Source organism: Patiria miniata, unplaced genomic scaffold, assembly GCF_015706575.1.
Source record: "Patiria miniata isolate m_02_andy unplaced genomic scaffold, ASM1570657v1 HiC_scaffold_1, whole genome shotgun sequence".
Taxonomy (NCBI): Eukaryota; Metazoa; Echinodermata; class Asteroidea; order Valvatida; family Asterinidae; genus Patiria; species Patiria miniata.
In genome coordinates, this window is record NW_024037047.1 from 30,389,798 (window position 1) to 30,409,346 (window position 19,549).

At 42.0% G+C, this 19,549-nt stretch overlaps 1 protein-coding gene and 2 non-coding genes across 3 annotated transcripts; 2 read left to right on the forward strand and 1 right to left on the reverse strand.

The window, feature by feature from the left end:
* Positions 1-195: 195 nt before the first annotated feature.
* On the reverse strand, positions 196-268 carry Trnaf-gaa. Its single transcript has one exon. It is a non-coding gene; the product is annotated as a tRNA-Phe (tRNA).
* A 382-nt stretch (positions 269-650) lies between these two features.
* Positions 651-722, forward strand: Trnat-cgu. Its single transcript has one exon. It is a non-coding gene; the product is annotated as a tRNA-Thr (tRNA).
* A 1,270-nt stretch (positions 723-1,992) lies between these two features.
* Positions 1,993-18,197, forward strand: LOC119728490 (vacuolar protein sorting-associated protein 33A-like). The gene is made up of 15 exons (XM_038200752.1): positions 1,993-2,139; positions 2,814-2,879; positions 3,904-4,143; positions 5,966-6,070; positions 6,322-6,438; positions 6,790-6,964; positions 7,664-7,857; positions 8,652-8,742; positions 9,610-9,684; positions 10,704-10,783; positions 11,774-11,860; positions 13,399-13,530; positions 14,394-14,562; positions 16,139-16,252; positions 17,814-18,197. The coding sequence occupies exons 1-15, from the start codon at positions 2,038-2,040 to the stop codon at positions 17,948-17,950; spliced, it is 1,884 nt and encodes a 627-aa protein (XP_038056680.1). The 5' UTR covers positions 1,993-2,037; the 3' UTR covers positions 17,951-18,197.
* Positions 18,198-19,549: the final 1,352 nt, after the last annotated feature.

Genomic DNA, 19,549 nt, shown 5'->3' on the forward strand with positions numbered 1-19,549 from the left:
GATTAATTGCCCCGCCCCCGCCGGATACGCCACTATTATCGTCGTTAACCGACAAACAACTATTGTAAAATGTCTCCAAGAAAAAAAAAAACATTTTCCCCGCTCCCAGTGTCAATTTTGTTTTGTATTTCAGAGTATTGATAAGCACAAACATATCAATTGGAATTAATATTAAAAAAAAAAAAACAATTTAACTGCCGGAACCCGGGATTGAACCAGGGACCTTCAGATCTTCAGTCTGACGCTCTCCCAACTGAGCTATTCCGGCTGACGAGAACGCTACAGAGAAACTGATCAAGGATGCACACCGTGAGACGAACCACACGCGCCATGAAAGATGTATAGACCTTTCTCTCGTATAAACTTTGAGCGCCATTTTGTATGGCTGTCACAAGGTGATTTCGACAACCGTGGTTGGCAACAAACTTTGCTCCAAAAGAGCATTTTTAAAAATTAAGTCTTTGATGACGTTTGTTGGTTATTTTGTTTTTTTAATAATTTTTATAACTGTTCGCTATTTTTGCGAAGTTGACTTCCGTGGTTGGTAAAAGTATACCATGGGTCGGCAAAGAAATGGCTGTATAGACTTTGCGCTGAAAATTTCATTTGAAAACAAGTTTGAGTGGGTATGGGTCCTACTGTTACCGTGAGGCGCGGTGGCCAAGTGGTAAGGCGTCTGTCTCGTAAACAGAAGATCGAGGGTTCGAACCCCTCTCGTGCCTTTTTTTTTCTTCAAGTTAATTCATACCGGATGTCATTTCTTTTTCATTGCGGACCCAGTGGACAAATTTTGAGCGTCGAATGATTTGCTCTTTCTACCCTTCGTGAGTTCGAAACGGAGCCTGAGCAACTGACGAGAGTTGAAAATTTACAAAACAGATAAGTTGTACAGATTTTCCAACATTATTATGCTTACGTAATCATGACGTCACGTCGATTTTCATCTATAACACATACCAGTTTAAGTACATACCCGGGTACCAAATTATAACCAAAAGTTATCTACCAAAAGTTATATAGATGTAGCTAATAAAACGTCACATGACACAAAACGACGTTATCATGACGTCACTTCAATATTTATCGTGTATTAACACGTCCCGGTTCAGGTACATACCAAGTTACAAACAAATCGGTTCTACTGATATAGGCCTTCAATTTTTAGTGTGACGTTACATGACATGTGATGACGTCGGTTTTATCTGAGAAAAAGCAAATAAGTCTCAGAGTAAAAGAAAATTATGGACGAGCCCAAAGCCAAAAAGTACGGTAATTGTTCCGTGCGTATATCCTGGGTTTGGGATGCGGGGTGTCTTCTAAAAGGTTTTTTTCCTCACAAAAATGGTCAAAAGCGGGGGGGGGGGGATATATCGCACTCACTACCAGTACATTTTGTGAGGTGCTGGCGCCCCCCCCCCCCCCCCCTATGTTAAAAATGTTGATCGAGGGAGGAGTTTATACTACAGCCCCGCTCCCGCTGGCACGGGATCGTCGCTAACCGACAAACGACTATTGTTAAGTCTCCAAGAACAAAATGTTATTTCCCATTTCCAATGTCATTATTATGTATTTCATTATTATATAATGTCATTATTAGGCCTGTATAAAAAAATGTACAGAAATTGTACCACAACCAGACGCGGTAAATTCTATTTTTAATTAAATACGAGTGTATATGACTTGTGGAAAGTAATGTAGCACTTTTATGACTAACTAAGGTTAAACTTTGCACGAGCTTTTGTAGCTCCTTCATCTGATGAAGTACATGTAGTTGTTGCTACGAAAGCTCATGCATGCAAAGTTTCACCTTAGTCATTAAAGTGTTTTTTAACTTTTCCATTTTATTACTGTCTGACTATAAACACAGCTACCCATGGTGTCGACGATCAGCAGCAGCATTAAAGAAAATAGCGCCCTCAGTTGGCTACTGATTCTCAGAACGATGTTGGTTATGGTTTCCAGACACCCGATAGGAAAAAGCTATGGATCAGACCGGCGATTGTTGAGGTGACAGACGAATGCAAAATATCACGAGAAATGGCTACCCACTTAAGCGGTGGTCGCATAAATTTGGCCGTTTGGAGGGAGGTGGCGAGGAGGGAGTTACTAGAATGTCTGGATAAGTGTGTCGGGAGTAAAGTAAGGATTCGTATAATTGAAAATCAGGCTTATTTGGAAGAAAATGTGCGCTTGTCGTTTGCGATTAGCGCCCCTAGTTCGAGTTGGTCGCAAAAAAGGGGGCGTGGTTTGAACGCTAATTTTCTTGGCGATCGTCAATATAGGCTATAGCCTACGGGCCCGGTTCCTATTGCTCTATGCTATTATAAGGGAACAAAATCCACTCCTTGCTCTATGATTTATGATAGTTGGTGACATGTCACAGATAAAAGGTGGGGTTTTGAATTGTTGAGGGAAATTTTTGGGTAAAATATGACGATGACAACGACAAAATTACGCAACATAAAGAATAAGATGGTGATTTGCCTGATGTACCGCGAGCATGCAAGTCTCGCCGCGCTGCACGGCACCAACCAGCCCGTAAACTGCTTAGGAAAATCAGACTTCCAAATCTGGAAGTAGGAAAATTGTAATTTCTACCCCAACACTCAACAGACTGTTGAAAACAATTACCGTATCAAAAAAGGTGTCATTATATTGAGAGAAGTCTGCTTTAGGTCGACAGCGTCATTTTTTAATAAAAAAAATTCTTGATTCTAATTTGATCGAAACAAAACAGGGGCCCTACACTACACGATCACCGTTTTCCTCAGTGGAAATTATTTAAAGTAAATTTGTCTCTTTTATTTTGCTAGGCCATTGTATGGGATGACCACTTGACAGGTCCGTTTGGACTCATAGCTGAGTACTCGCTATTAAAGGTAAACCGTACTTCACCATATTGTTGTCTGGACTGAGACTAGGAAAGGAATTACTCTTAGTCTTCAGACTCATAAAATCATATAAATTGGTTGCTGTGAATCCGTGATGATTTGATCTTCCCTGTAAGTTAGTCCGATTGGCTTAATAGTTATCAAGTAACGTTACTCCTTAGATTTACACACTGACTGTGGTGCAAAATAATAGGCACCAAGGTATTTACGTATACATCATACATGCATATATGCAAATGTTTTAAGATTGTATACCCATGCTTTTCTCCTATCAGATCAAATTTATTTCGATTTTGGGTGTGTGCAACACTTTGAGAAAAGCTTTCATTTTGCACACAAATGAAACTGGCCTGTGAGAGCCAAATTAGTTATTGTTCAACCAAAAATACATGTCATTTGAATGTTGTAAAGAAAATCAACGAAATGTTGGTGGATTTTTTATGTGCGATATCTCATTAATGAGTGACAAACTTTTAAGAAAACAAAAAACAATCTGTTTTCGGGGTTAAAATTTGAAATACCACGTGGAATGCAACTATAACCGTTCATCAGACATCACAAGGAAAACAAGGCACCGACCATTGACGGACTCTAAATAAGGTTATTGAGGCTCTATCGGTGGCGTGGGTGGCTTGTGCGTAAAAGTGCTCGCCTCTCACCAAGGTGACCATGGTTCGAATCCTGGCCGCAGATCGCATGTGAGTAGAGTTGTGCATTGGTTCTCTCCTGTGCCACGAGGGTTTTTCTCCTGGCCTTCCGGTTTTCATCCCTCCTGAAAAATCAAACACTTTCGATCTCAGGCTGTGCTCCGTGGTCATATATGGGTCGATGTGGCCGGCAGCCATAGGCGCCTTTACGTGCCAGCGGCCCGACCACGTTGTAGCCGCGTCCTTCTCAATTCAGCATACCAGCTGCGAGTAATGATGATTAGCCTCCCAAATTATTATTATTATTATTCCCAGTGTCATTATTGCTGTTCACTTTCATACTGAAATTTTCCTTATTTAATCAGGAGCATGAGGTGGACAAGATGTTCCCCCTGCGGCCAGGCCGCCTGCCCATCTCGGCCGGCTCGGGGCAGGGGAGCATGATCATTCAGAACATCATCTTCCTCGTCCGTCCCCGGCTGGACCTGATGGAGATCGTGGCCGATGCCATCCGGCGCACCGAGGAGGCGGCGGGGAGATTCCACATGGAGTTCCATATCTTCTTTGTGCCTCGGAAAAGCCTCATGTGCGAGAAGAAACTGACGGTAGGTAGGGGGGGGGGGGGGGGGGAGGCGGAGTCAAGCTGGGAAAAATGGGGGTAGGCGTGGTGTCACCCTTACATTGTTACCTGAACATCAGATTAGTACATGGATTCTGGATTAAAGAGCAAGACCGCTATTTCTCGTCCAAATTTGATTCAGGTATAAATATTGTTAGTGGGTTACAGTTTTGAAAGTGGGTAATGTAAATTAACCCGCACCCTGCTAAATGCAACAGAATGCACCAGTGGTAAAAAGTTGTTGCAAGTTGTTGCATTTAGCAGTGTCCTGATCTGATGTATTGCACCCCTGCATTCCGTTGCATTTGGCAGGGTAGCTTTGGTTCCAAGGCTGGCATGTATTAGCTCACTGCATTCTGTTGCATTTGGCAGGGTTCTCATTTGGGTGTGTTGCATTCTGTTGCATTTGGCAGGGTTCTCATGTGGGTGTGTTGCAATCTGTTGCATTTGGCAGGGTTCTCATTTGGGTGTGCTGCATTCTGTTGCATTTAGCAGGGTTCTTATTTGGGTGTGTTGCATTCTGTTGCATTTGGCAGGGTTCTCATTTGGTTGTGTTGCATTCTGTTGCATTTGGCAGGGTTCTCATTTGGGTGTGTTGCATTCTGTTGCATTTAGCAGGGTTCTCATTTGGGTGTGTTGCATTCTGTTGCATTTAGCAGCATTCTCATTTGGGTGTGTTGCATTCTGTTGCATTTGGCAGGGATTTCATTTGGGTGTGTTGCATTCTGTTGCATTTAGCAGGGTTCTCATTTGGGTGTGTTGCATTCTGTTGCATTTGGCAGGGTTCTCATTTGGGTGTGTTGCGTTCTGTTGCATTTGGCAGGGTTCTCATTTGGGTGTGTTGCATTCTGTTGCATTTGGCAGGGTTCTCATTTGGGTGTGTTGCATTCTGTTACATTTAGCAGGGTTCTCATTTGGGTGTGTTGCATTCTGTTGCATTTGGCAGGGTTCTTATTTGGGTGTGCTGCATTCTGTTGCATTTGGCAGGGTTCTAATTTGGGTGTGTTGCATTCTGTTGCATTTGGCAGGGTTTTCATTTGGGTGTGTTACATTCTGTTGCATTTGGCAGGGTTCTCATTTGGGTGTGTTGCATTCTGTTGCATTAAGCTGGGTTCTCAATTGGGTGTGCTGCATTCTGTTGCATTTAGCAGGGTTCTCATTTGGGTGTGTTGCATTCTGTTGCATTTGGCAGGGTTCTCATTTGGGTGTGTTGCATTTGGCAGGGTTCTCATTTGGGTGTGTTGCATTCTGTTGCATTTGGCAGGGTTCTCATTTGGGTGTGTTGCATTCTATTGCATTTGGCAGGGTTCTCCTTTGGGTGTGTTGCATTCTGTTGCATAGGGTTCTCATTTGGGTGTGTTGCATTCAGGGTGCTTAAAGCAGTTAGGGATACCTCAAATAACCTAAGTGGGAGGGGGAAAAAGGAGCAAAGTTGTTGATTTGAAATTTATACCTCGATGACTTTGGCTTAATATCTCAAATCAAGATTACAGCATTGAAGGTTGGAAGGAATAAAATCGAGCAGGGATCAACCAATATTTTGGACCTTTGAATTTTTGTCTGGCAGTCAAAAATTGTAAAATAATAATTCAGTAGCTATAAAACAAAGGCCATTTTTTTTTCATTTGATGTCAGATTCAAAAGTGAATCACTTTTGTATTGCTAGAAAAATATGCAGTTTAGAAAAGAAATCTATTTTGTTGGGATGAAACTCACAAATAGCATGGAAACGCAACTTAACAATCCCATGCTACAAAATATCGGCATTTCTCATTTGTCGGGATGTTGGTGTATTCTCATTTCACCAGGAGCTCGGTGTTTACGGCACACTGACCACTGTGGGGGAATACACCCTGGACCTGTTGCCGTTTGACAGTGACGTACTCTCCATGGAGATGGAACAATCATTCAAGGTCAGGTCAAGTTGATCAACATCTTACCTTTGCACCAATGTATAATTGTGTCCTAAAAACAGCGACCAATTTGTTCGGAGCTTTTCTTCAGTGAGGTAATTGTTATGACTTTTTTCCTTGAAAAACTCAAATTTTATTCAAGACAAAACACCAGTTAACATGTATGTTTGTTCAAAGATTTAGAAAGAGTTTCAATTTAGAAACTCTTAAATTAGCATAATTGATCTTCCAATTTGTGATCATGTCAACAGGAGTGCTACCTGCAAAATGACCTGACCACAATGTTCTACGTGGCCAAGGCTCTGATGAAGATACAAGCATTGTACGGTATCATTCCCAAGATCTATGGCAAGGGGACATTGTCAAAGGTTAGATGTGTGAGATAGTTGGTATTGTTCTTGATTCAATCACAAGTCCATCACAAGTCCACCACAAGTCCAGCACAAGTCTAGCACAAGTCCATCACAAGCCATCACAAGGTCATCGCAAGTTCATCACAAGTCCATCACAAGTCCATCGCAAGTCATAACAAGTCACAAGTCATCACAAGTCAAGCCCAAGTCATCACAAGTCCGTCACAAGTCCATCACAAGTCTATCACAAGTCCATCACAAGTCTATCACAAGTCACCACAAGTCCGTCACAAGTCCATTACAAGATTGTAGCTAGGCATTTCTTGCATGTGTTACAGGTTCTGTTTTGATTTTCTGACCACACAGCATGTTGCCGATACCATCTTGCGATTGCGTCGTGAGATGGCGGGCAACGAGAGGCAAGTCCAGCCCCAGATCGATACCCTCCTACTGATTGACCGGACGGTTGACCTCTTGACCCCTCTGGCCACGCAGCTGACCTACGAGGGACTGATTGACGAGATATATGGAATACACAACAGTGAGTAGCACAGTTTGGATTCATTGTCGTGTTCGTCCATGGATGTCAATCATGGGGGGGGGGGGGACATGTCCCCCTTACTTTTTGAAGGATGGGGGACACAATATCAAATCCCCCCCCCCCCAGATTTTTGAACTTGTGTCTCATTTACAGGGCAATATTAGGTACTACAACATATCTTTTGTCAAGAAAATATTGGTTGAAGTGGTCAGATATTGCCTCAGATCGTACCACAGAGCATTCAGAATCTAAAATGTTTCAGGTCCCGAACCCTACGCCTTTAGCTGAGAATTTAATAGCTTATCCAATGACTCCAACCTCGAAAAAAGGCGTTAAAATTATTATTTTTTGCTAGGAAAATATTGGTTAAAACATGAAGGAAAGTGGTCAGAAATTGCTTCAGATCACACCACAGAGCATCTAGAATCCAAATTTTTTCCAGGCCCTTAATCGGTTCTTGGACCCCACGCCGTAAGGGCTTTGTGCTTTGCGCTCGCATCAGTTCTGATCAAGGATGTCCCCCCCCCCCCCCACTTTTGAGAAGCGATTGACGCCCCTGTGTTCGTCCATGAGTAATTTTCACTTTGTGACCACATTTGAGAATTCTACTATACGCCCTGTCGCAGGTTTTTCATGCTTTTGCAACTGCAAAGTTATTCACGTTATCTTTCACATGTCTCGTATCTCGTGCCCGAACAGCCAACGTTAAACTCCCACCCGAAAAGTTTGTCCGCAAGAACGAAAACGAACCCCAGCAAGAGTTGCCGACAGAACCCAAGAAGATTATACTCAACTCATCGGACGAGCTGTTTGCCGTCATCCGAGACAAGAACTTCAATGCCGTCGGGCCGGAGCTTAGCAGAAAGGCCAAGATACTGTCGGCACAGTATGAGGTGGGTTTGCTGTGAATAGAGTTCATTTTCTTTTTTGTTAGTGTGGGCATCAGCAAATCGTACACGTGTCCCTGCCAGTGGTCTCCCCAACCCCTCCCTTTGTAACCGTTGAGGGGGCACTTGCGCGCAGAGTCCATAGCGCTTATACCAATTTCTGAAAGTGCTCTACAATGCCTGGACCCAATTTTATGGCACTGTTTAGCCCTAACTCCCTAGGCATTTTGCTAGGATGCAGCCTCAATCCTGCAAAATCCTCCAACCGCCTGTGTGTAAAAATTGCATACAGCCTCAATCCTGCAAAATCCTGGGTTTTTTTTTAATGTGGTCCTTGGAGGGGTGACCACTGCCTCAATCCTGCAGAATTCTCCAGCAGTTACTGTCAATATGTGTTGAAGCAGAAATGAGAGCCAGTGACATCCTGGAGCAGTGGGGAGGATTTCAAGTATAATCTAGGCCTAAATTTATGCACGGCTGAGTATAAACAACTCAAGGCAGAAAGGTTGAGCTTAAAATCATGCCACTGCTTATTAAGCACTATTTCGTTGTGTGGATGTGCTAACGGTTGCCCGTGCATGGAGATTTCTGTTGTTACATCACGGATTTAAGCAACTTTCTCCTCTGGGGTTAAGCGTGCTTTTGCTGTGCTTACTGCTAACAGTCTCTATGAAATAGACCGAGGCTCTGTTAGCACAAAATCGACTGTTAAGCAGCGCTATGAATTTGGGGCCTGTGGTGCATTTGATTTTCAAATATTATTATAAGTTTACTATGGATGTTGCGTATTTTATTTCTAGGAACGCAAAGATGCCAAAACAGTGAGGGACATCAAACAGTTTGTCACCAAGCTACCACACATACAGGCGGCCAAGGCCTCACTAGCAACTCGTAAGAAACTTGGCAGTATCTTTCAGATTATTTGTATTTTTTGACGTAATAGTTATTTGTGGCTGACTCTTAAACATAATTTTGGCCTGTTCAGTCAAAATCAGACTTTTCTGAGCATAAGGTCAAAAATGAGATTTTTGCATGTTGTTAAAATATGAACATTTTCCTTTTAATAGGTGGTTTAATTTTTGAAACCGGTCATTCCCGGGCGAAGTTATGCTATTTTGAAGTTCATCATGTCGAAAAGTAGCAAACGGAGAAAATGGCAGTTCAAGTTTAGGGTCTATTTTTAAGACCTGTTTCAAGTGACATTTCTTTAACTGATATACAAATCATCAAAAATACTATATTTAGAGTTCAAATTAGGGTTTCAAACTTTTATCGGACATGTTCAAGATTACAAATATGCAAAAAATAGAAAATCGAAAAAAATCACCCCCACGGCGTTTTTTTTGCCCTATCTCAATTTCAACCTCTGCCCAGAAGCGTCTGTTTTTGACAGAACAGGTCACAATTTACCAGAGTTTCCAACTTGAGAACTAAATCACATGACAAATTTTAGAACCTTATACCAGCAATAGTATTAGAGCCTATCTCAATTCGTATCCGGGATGAGTTCCGGACAAGTTGCGGGTAGAATCATTCACTTTGTCCGGAAGAAGCGCTGCATTTGTCCTGGACACGTTCCAGAGAAATTTAAGCAACAGCTTGACTCGCCTTTAAACTCTGGGGGAAAAAATTCTAGTGCTCTACCAACAGTGACATCAGTTCCTCGTTAGAACTTCAAAAGAGGGCCAATATTACCTATTGTAGCTTACATGCGCAACTGTCAAATTAGGTGTTTATGTGGATTTGTTATAATCTCAGATACTTCCATAGCTGAATTGGTCAAGGAACGGACAGATTTGGAATCATTCATGGACTCGCTCCAAACACAGCAAGGTGAGCAACCTTCTCAATATTCCTGGTTTTTTGGGGTACTTTTACAAACAATGTAAATGGGCTTTTGAAATTGGAATAGTTTTGTGACTTTTGTCCAACACCTGCATTAAAGATGTAAGATTGTGTTTCTCCATTAACCCTAACCCTCCAGGGCATGTTTGCTAGAACCCTGCCAAACGTAGCAACATGCAACACTTGATTAAGTGACAAGCCTGCCAAATGTAGCAAGATCCATCTGGCCAAAAGTCTCAAGGCCACATCCTCAAGAGTCTGTGGTCACCGCATGCCGCAGGATACAACTGTGGCATTGTTCCATGGGACTTAGCTCTCATTGTTTCAGAGCTGGCCATTCATGCACTGGTGTTGGTAGCTGAATGCATCAAAGTGCACTTTTCCACCCGATGCACTGTGTCTGTGTTGTGCCTGGCAGAGTTTAGGGTTAAAGGGAAGATACAACATTTGCAAACATCATAAAACAAAATGATCAAATTATGACGAAATACCTTACTGGACTGTTAGGGATTGACAGTCTAAAGCATCCTGTAAAATCGTGGCTCCTGGTGTGCTGTCATTTTCAAGAAAAATTGTATTTTTCCAACGCTGGTCGGCCGACCAGCGTTGGAGAAAACTAGCTTTTTTTCAAAAACTGCTCCCAATTTTTCATAATTAGTTATTCCACGTTTTTTTTGCAATTGATTACACACCTGTGAAGGGGTACAAGCCTGCTAGACTGATTCTCTGAGCCTACAATTCTTTAAGTGTATTAATTGCTCTGTTTCATTTTAAGTGGGGTCAGGGAACCAGACTACAAGAACATGATTGGTTTTCTTGGCTTTTGCAGCATCTACAAGCCCAAAACGTGAAACAAGTAATTTTAACAATATTTGCTATAACATTCTAATCCTCCAAATCCATTTATTTCTGAAAATTGCAGCAAAAGCAAATGTTGTACATTCCCTTTAAGGAAAGACATGGTTTGAATGAGATCCCAGCTGTGTTTTTTTATTCTCTCTGTGCAGAGTTCATGAATGGAGTAGACACGGACAAAGTGAATAATTACATCGAGGAATGCATTGCCAAGAGAGAGCCACTGATCAAGGTAGTCAAAGGATCACAGAATACATTTGAGTGGAAACCATTGATTAACTACTTGCTGATTCATGTGTCTATATATGGGTCATTCTATAAATTTGGGGTCCTCTTGTTTTTCCTGTCCCTGTTACATCTAACATCTGTGATTCTTCCTCCAAGAGCGATTGTGTGAATGACCTACCCAACAAATAGAAATGAGTTTGAAGTAGTTTCTAACCCTAACCTCACCCAAAGCTACAACATACTACTGAGTAGTAACCTGTAGTATGCATTTATTTCTTTCCATACAAGTGTGGACAACACATGTAGTATTCTGTAGTATTGGTCCTTGACCTCCAAAGAGCCCGTTATACATGCATGGCAAATTACAAAATTCCGAGGTAACAGGGACAGGAAAAATGTCACAATTAGAACCCTGAATTTATAGGATAACCCATTTAGAAAGTAACAGTATCAAATCTGAAAATTAATAGGACTGCTGCAAAATGCTTACTGATTGGATTGACCTGAAATATACAAATGTAAGAAATTAATGCGGTCTGACGTTGCGAACTTAAAAAATTCTTCTTAAGAGGCAAAATGACGGAGTAATTAACAAGTAACAAATCTGAATGGAGCTTAGTCAAAATGTTAGCAAATCGTACATCCAAACCTCACTGCCCTTGCACCCCAATAAACATGTCCATACACACCGCTCCAAATAATTGGCAACAGTTCTTCCACTTAAAGTTGCTTTCTCCGTGTTCTTCAACAAAATTGATTTGTTTCTGTTGATATTTTTTTTACTTTAATGTCTCATACAAAATGGAATATCTTTGGTATTGCTGGATAGCAATTTAGAAAAGGAATCTATGTATCGGGATGAAATTTGAAAAAAAAAGAACAGGGAATGCAGCTTTAAACATATGTTTAAAACATAGCCCTACATGGTGACATTGTGTTTACTAGTCAGATCAACCTCACGTAAATATTCTGTAAACTGTCAATTTTCCTTCAGGTGTTGCGACTGCTCTGCATGCAGTCGGTGACAAACAACGGTTTCAAGCCCAAAATATACGACTTCTACAAAAGGGAAATCACACAGGTGAGATTCAGTCAGTTTTGGAAGGTTTGTTGTGTAGGCATTGAATAAAACTGACCCCTACACCATGGCACATCATCCTGAATCCTGATCCCCTTCCATCATGCCCAGCCCCAACCCGACCTTCAGCCTCCCTTCCCGCCTTCGACAGCAAGCCATGGCAGCTTTGCTGTTGTAGTTAATGATGGGTTTTATCTTTCACTGACATGATTTTGTTTTTAGAACTGTAAGCTACGTGATTCCCAAGAGCTATCAAATTCAAACTGGCCTGTTGACTCCAGAAATTTGGTTGATCATATAAGTGTCAGCATGACCTATAGCAGTGGTTGTAGATCAAACACCCGACTAAGCATTGGAAGTTTCTCAAAAACTCTTAGAGGACTGCAAATACAGTTTATATGTGACCCGCTCTGCAAAAATGAGTCTGATGTCGCATAGCTTGAATTCCAGCTTTTACCACTTTTAAATGGAAACAGTGAAAATTTGCTCAAAATTTGGATTTTTTGTTCTTGTTTTATTTTGGTTGTTTGATAGTTTTAGTTCAGATATCTTACACAGAAATTTAAATATTGTAAGAAAAAGACAAAAAAGATTATGATTTTTGGTGCTTTTCTTGGTTAGTTACAGTGTATTTGTAATTTTTAAACCCTTTTTTCTTCATTGAGACATTTCTTGCTTTGCAAAAACTTGACAGAATTTAAAAAGTCACAACAGTGCAACCAAACGTCCTAAAGAGGCCCATGATATACCAAATGAAAGCTTATTTCATTCCCATTTTATTACTGTAGTTAACTCAAAATTTCAGTTTTGCCACAACAGACTCATTTTTGTGGAGCGGGTCACATATTACACAGCTCCATTTAATAGCTTCATCATGCCACAGGTTTCAAACGTTTTCACAAAATTACGAAATTGGTTTTGTAGTCCCTTTCTTGCCACCTAAAATGCCTAGTTATAACTCGGCCCAGGAATGACGATGGTAGACTGTTCACCAGTTCGCGCCGGGATTATTTTGACAAGAACAGAACGAGGCGCAGGATTATTTTTCACTCGACCTCAAGCCAGGCGGGTTGAAGCCATCACCCTCGGGCAGGACACTCGTATTTCCAGCCTCGCTTGGATTATTTTTCACTCGACCTCAAGCCAGGCGTATTTTTGGCCTCGTTCATTTATTTTTCACTCGACCTCAAGCCAGGCGTATTTTTGGCCTCGTTCGGATTATTTTTCACTCGACCTCAAGCCAGGCGTATTTTTGGCCTCGTTCATTTATTTTTCACTTGACCTCAAGCCAGGCGTATTTCCGGCCTTGCTCGGATTATTTTTCACTCGACCTCAAGCCAGGCGGGTTGAAGCCATCACCCTCGGGCAGCACACTCGTATTTCCGGCCTCGCTCGCTGCGAGCGGGTCACTGACAGATATTTCCGGGCTCGCTCCCTGTGTGTTTATCCGTCATCTGTTCCGAATACCTCAAAACCTTTGCGTGTATACACGTCATCCGACGCAAAATGGTTAATGAGTGCTTATTTGATTTCACTAACAGACGTACGGCTTTGAGCACATTGTGTCGTTAAACAACCTGGAGAAGATTGGACTGTTGAAGGTGCAAGGCCAGAAGACGTATAACACCATCAGGAAGACACTGAGACTGGTTGTTGAAGACGTCAATGAACAGGTAGACGGCAACAAGAAACTACATATCTCTAATTCAGGCCGTCACTCTGTAACTTTCTTTTCCCTAACCCTGGTAGATGGAATACACAGCAGGTGTAAAAAGTCTGTGGGATCCTTGTTGAATTCGTCACTGACGCCACAAACTGACACTCACGCGCAAGTGCATGTCAGTTCGTGAAAACGGCGTAATCAACAATTTCGGTTTCACGAACTGACACCCGGTATTGTAATTCAGTATTACAGAACAAGTTTTACAGTTTTTGATTTGCATTTTGCTGAACTAGGTCCTGGATTTTCATAATTTGGTTATGAAAAAATTCATGGAAAAGTCATGGAAAAGTCATAGAAAAGTCATGGAAAAGTCATGGAAAAGTCATGGGTATAGTCATGGAAAAGTCATAGAAAAGTCATGGTAAAGTCATGGAAAAGTCATGGTAAAGTCATGGAAAAGTCATGGGTATAGTCATGGAAAAGTCATAGAAAAGTCATGGTAAAGTCATGGAAAAGTCATGGTAAAGTCATGGAAAAGTCATGGGTATAGTCATGGAAAAGTCATAGAAAAGTCATGGTAAAGTCATGGAAAAGTCATGGTAAAGTCATGGAAAAGTCATGGTAAAGTCATGGAAAAGTCTTGGAAAAGTCATGGAAAAGTTATGGGTATAATCATGGAAAAGTCATAGAAAAGTCATGGTAAAGTCATGGAAAAGTCATGGTAAAGTCATGGAAAAGTCATGGTAAAGTCATGGAAAAGTCATCAACTTATATTGTCCTAAAGGTGCAGAAACCTTGTAAATAGTTGTCTTAAATTAGACGTTTACAATTCTTGACTATTTCTTGTCTGTGCTGTCTCATCCTTTCTCCCAGAATCCTCACGACATATCCTACGTGTACAGTGGCTATGCCCCGCTCAGCGTACGGCTTGCCCAGTTCCTGGCCAAGCCCGGCTGGCGTAGCATTGAGGAGGTACTGAGACTCATTCCTGGACCCACGGTGGAAGAGACACAGCAGATACCATACGGCCTGCTGAAGAAAAGTAAGTGATTACTAAACATGCCACTTAAGTGTTGTTTGAAGCTTTGCGTGGTGGAGAGGGAAGTTAGGTTCGCGGGTACCCCATGGACACCATCGTCCTGTAGACTCGAAATGTCAAGACCTTATTATTATTATTATTTATTTCTGGTACTGAAACTAACAATTCCTCAAAAGCGACCTAGGCTCTGTAGCTCCCTAGCCTGAAGAATTCTGCAGAGAGGGGACATTGAGAAGAGTTGACAGTTTTCGAGGTGGGAGGAAAAGCCCGGAAGAATATTCTGGGGAAAACCCGCGGAATCAGGCAGGGACTGAAAAAAACCAATCCACATATTGGCCCAGGCGGGATTCGAACCCGGGTCACAGCGGTGGAAGGCGAGGAAAGTACCGCTACGCCAACCTGACTCCCCTCAGCACCAACTCTCTTCAGAGCCAACACTTACTCACAAAAGTTATTTGTCCATGTTGTACATGCAAACCTACTTCCCTGCCTGCCAGATAAGAGGAAACTCCTACGACGATAACTTTCAAGATAAGTCTCACAACACATAATTCTTACTGATTCATGCTACAAAAAATATCTCCATTTTACAGTGAAATCTCGATACGTCAAACTCTGATAACTCAAAACAATTGTCAAGTCAAACAAATAACCCATTCCTTTCAGTAGTATAACAATGATATACAACTCTGCTTAAGTCAGATTTTGAACCTGTTCCCTTGCGGTTTGACTTATCAAGATTTCACTGTAGTTGTTCCATGAGCAATTATAGATTTAGAAGCATACTTACATATGTAGAAAGTTGAACAGACATTAACCAGTTGTGATTTTTGGCAAAGGATCAGGTGAATTGATCAACTATTTTGAATGACAGTCCCTTTTTTCCCATAGCTCTTTTACAAATACATTTCAAAGATAATTGGAAATCTGAAAGTTTGACTTTGATGTATTAATCTTGCATTTCAGGTTTTAAAGGGAATATACAACATTTGCAAACATCGAAAAATAAAACTATCAAGTTTTTACGAAATTCCTTACTTGGATGTTGGTAAATGACAGTCAAAATTATGGCACCTGGTGTGAAGTCATTTTCAAGAAAATGGTATTTTTGTATACATTTCCAACGGTGGTCGGCCGACCACCGTTGGAAAAACCTAACTATTTTTCAACTACTGCTCCAACTTTACACTTTTTTCAGTCCAAATTTTGTTTGCTATTGGTTACATGTTCAGGAACGGGTGCAGGCCAGCTAGACTGGTTCCCTTGCCTTACAATTTTCCATCATCTATAAATTGATCCATTTTGTGGAGTCAGGGAACCAGACTACTTGAACATTTTCATTTTTCTTGGTTTTTCCAACCTTTTCGAACACAAAACTTCAAAAATGTCAGTGTAACAAAATTTGATCTTTTATACTAACCCCCCAAATAGTTCATTTCTGAAAATTACATCAAAAGCCAATGGTGTACATTCCCGTTAAACTGAAGTTCATTTTAAGGTTTCTTTTTCCGTTTGACGCGTTTGAACCAAGCCCTCTTCTTCAGCACTCTCATGATACTTGTCTTTCGATACTTGTCAGGGACGATAGGTGACAGTCAAAGTGACAACCAGAAGGTGACGTTGGTTTTCTTCATTGGAGGAGTGACCTACGCTGAGATGGCTGCCCTCAGATTCCTCTCAAACCAAGATGATGGTAAGGTTTTAGTAGGAGAGTGTTTTGAGTATGAGCACCACCTGTTCAATAAGCCATTTGCGAGTTAAATTTGAATAAAATCTGGAACGCTGACTTAATCCAATGCTTTGCACGTGTTAACTTTGCATTCTCTCAACCAAAGAGACTGTTACTACATCACGTGATTCGGGGCAAGCCTTATGATAGCAACACCCAGCTCTGGCATGGTCTGGTGTCTTTGTGCCATTCTCACCCATTGTGAGCGATGTATTGATGCTGAGCGTCTCTTACGTAACTATGCAAGAGCTTGCCCCGAATCATGTGATTAGCAACAGTGTCTTTGGTCTGGAGAATTCAAAGTTAAAATGTGCCAAGCATTCTGAGCAAGTCAGTGTACCAGATGTTATTGAAATGTTAATCCCAAAGGGTATAGGTTACTCACAAATGGCTTATTTGTTGCAACTCATTGACTACAATTGAGTACATTTAGATAGGCACACGTGTAAAGAACTTAATTGAATACAAGAAATGGATACTACAACAATAACGTGTATTTATAAAGCATACTTATCGACCAGTATTGGTGCTCAAGGCGCTACATCATTATTACCCTGCTCATTGGGCCAATGAAACATTCCAAAGACAATCTCAGCTCCCTGGAGAGTATACAGCTCGATGCTGCCATGTCGGAGCAAAGCAGCTAGAATCAACCACAATAACCATCTCTGCCCTCACAAGTACCCAATTACTCCTGGGTGGAGAGAAGCAATGAGTGACAAGGTGCCTTGCCCAATGGCACGTGTACAGTAACCCCAGGCTGGACTCCAACCCACAACCTGAAGAATTACCCGCAGACCGTGTCACTTAATACTATTAGTTATCCCGCGAGAGCGAGTGGAACACGGAATAATGAAGTGCATCTGTGTCTTCGGCCTCGTGGTATGTAGGACACAGGCGCACTACATTTTCCATGTTCCACGAGCGTGAGCGTGATAATAAATTCAAGCAAACTTGACGCGCAGTAAAGTTGGACCTACAATCCTGGCCAAATCTCGCTGGGCCCCCAACCCCCCGGCCCCCCGTCAATGTTGTCTCTCATTGCGCGGTGTGTGCTCCATCAGCTGGAGAGAACAACATTGATCGGGGGAGCAGGGGAGTGGGTGACCGTGGAAGGCTAAGGTTATTTCCAAGTGTCCCAACCATTTTGGCCGGGATTGTAGCACGCTTTACACGAACCTTTGAGCGGTTTAGCGCATGCAGCTGGAATGTCGCTCACATCTTGGAATAGCGCAAAACGCAGGGTGCGATATGGACCGTGCAGTGCAGCCTCATATCACACTGTTGTTGCCATGGACCAATCAGGATCGAGGATACAAGTTTAACTGACGATAAAAAATATTATCCCATGAGCACATGTGGCGCACAAAATAATGAAGTGCCTATTTGTATGCATGGAACATAATGCATTTTTCTTGTACCAGGCATGAACGGGCTAAGAAATTTATCTTCAAGCAAACTTGATGCCAGTGAAGATGTAATAAGGCAACCAACACGTTTTCCACATATTTTTTTCTCTCCTCAGGACCCATGGAGTACCTGATAGCCACGACCCAGGTGATCAACGGACACAACTGGCTACGTTCCATCATGGAGGACCTTGTCGTACCAACGTTCTCTGAGAAAGAGTTCGGCTCGACCACTGGGAGTCGCCTTAGATGATAAGGAGCTATTCTTGCCACAGAAATGAATAAAGTTTTGTAATTTCATGTTTTCGGGGCCACTGGTGTACAAGTTAGCTTCTCTTTCAATATTTGCATTGAAAAAGGCGTTGTTGAATTAGTATATTTAGCAATGGATTTCTGTACCAGTGAGTGACATCTAAAGCAGAAGCTTGAGTATCAGAAATGTTTTGATACAAAGGAGTGTTGTAGTCATAGAGCTTTATTAAATTACTGGAGCGCTAACTCCTCATTCTTGAGTGCGGAGACGCTTTGAAGCAGCTCTGGGCGCAGACATTTTGAATTCATGTGCGTGTTTGTAGAACCCAATGAAATTAGATGGATTGAATTTTAAAAGTATACTCTAAATGCAACGTGCAAGTAGAACATACGTGAAATACTTAAGCGCGTCGATGACGGTTCAAAAATGTCACGGCAAAAACATCTGCAGCGGATACACGCACGCATTGCGCTGTTTGCGCGCATAGAGCAAAATGAAACGCTCATTTGCTGATCGTGCGTTTCGGTTTTGGGCGTATCGGCTTTGGTAACCACCTGATAGAATACAAACGCAGATTTGCGAATAGCCGTACAAAAAATGTACACAATTTCGAGTTCTCTATAGGTTTGTGCACTAACATGGATGCGCCCAGCAGGCATCACTTTGTACGAGTCAGCGCTCTAATAATTTAATGTAGCTGTATGGTTGTAGTCGAGTACTTTTACAAAAGTACAAAGGGTCAAAAGTACCAAGTTTGCCCCTTGAGAACGAGTACAGGTACCAGAGTCCAAATACTTGGACCTTGAAGTGCAAGTTTTGTGAAGCCGAGTCCGAGTACTTGGACCTCCGAGTGCAAGTACGTCAAGTATGAAAGAGAGTACTTTAGGGACCGTGACCATTCAGCCCTGGTATGAAAAGGGCCCCCCGGTACCTCGTCCGGTCCAAAGCCAGTCCGGTCTTCAGCCCAGTCTCATCCGGTACATGGTCCTGTCTGACCAGAAGTTTTGAAGTCAGTCAGGCGCATCAATTTATTGCCCTTCAGAGAACGTCCAGAGCAGAACAATAGCAGACTTACCGGATTAAAGATAAAATCCTTCCAAACGCCTTGGTAATTTACGGTCCCATTGTGCGCCAAACCGCATGGCAGGGGTTTTGATCTGTGCCGACGAAAGTGTTCTATTGTTTCGCGCTGAGAGATGAAAACCACAAGTGGGTTTCTTCTGGGATATATTACATGTGTCAATACTTGCAAACAATAGACCCCAGGATAGAGGAGTTCCTGATTAGCAACCGGACCAGCTCCTGGTATGGGCCGGTACGAGAGGACTTCTTGGGAGGGGACGAGCTTACTGGGGGGCCCTTTTCATAACGGGGCTGAATGGTCACGGGCCCTTATGGAGAACTGAAGTGAAAACAATGAAAAACTCAAGTAATAAGATCCCATGTTGTATATAAAAACAAAGCATGTAGTCTTTGCACAGACCAACACAAAGGAAATTGATCCTCTCCACAGCCGGGTACTATTCAGTAAAAGTATCGATAAAACAGATATCTCCAAGTCAGGAGATTTTTCTTCATTCAAAACTAAATTACTTTTTT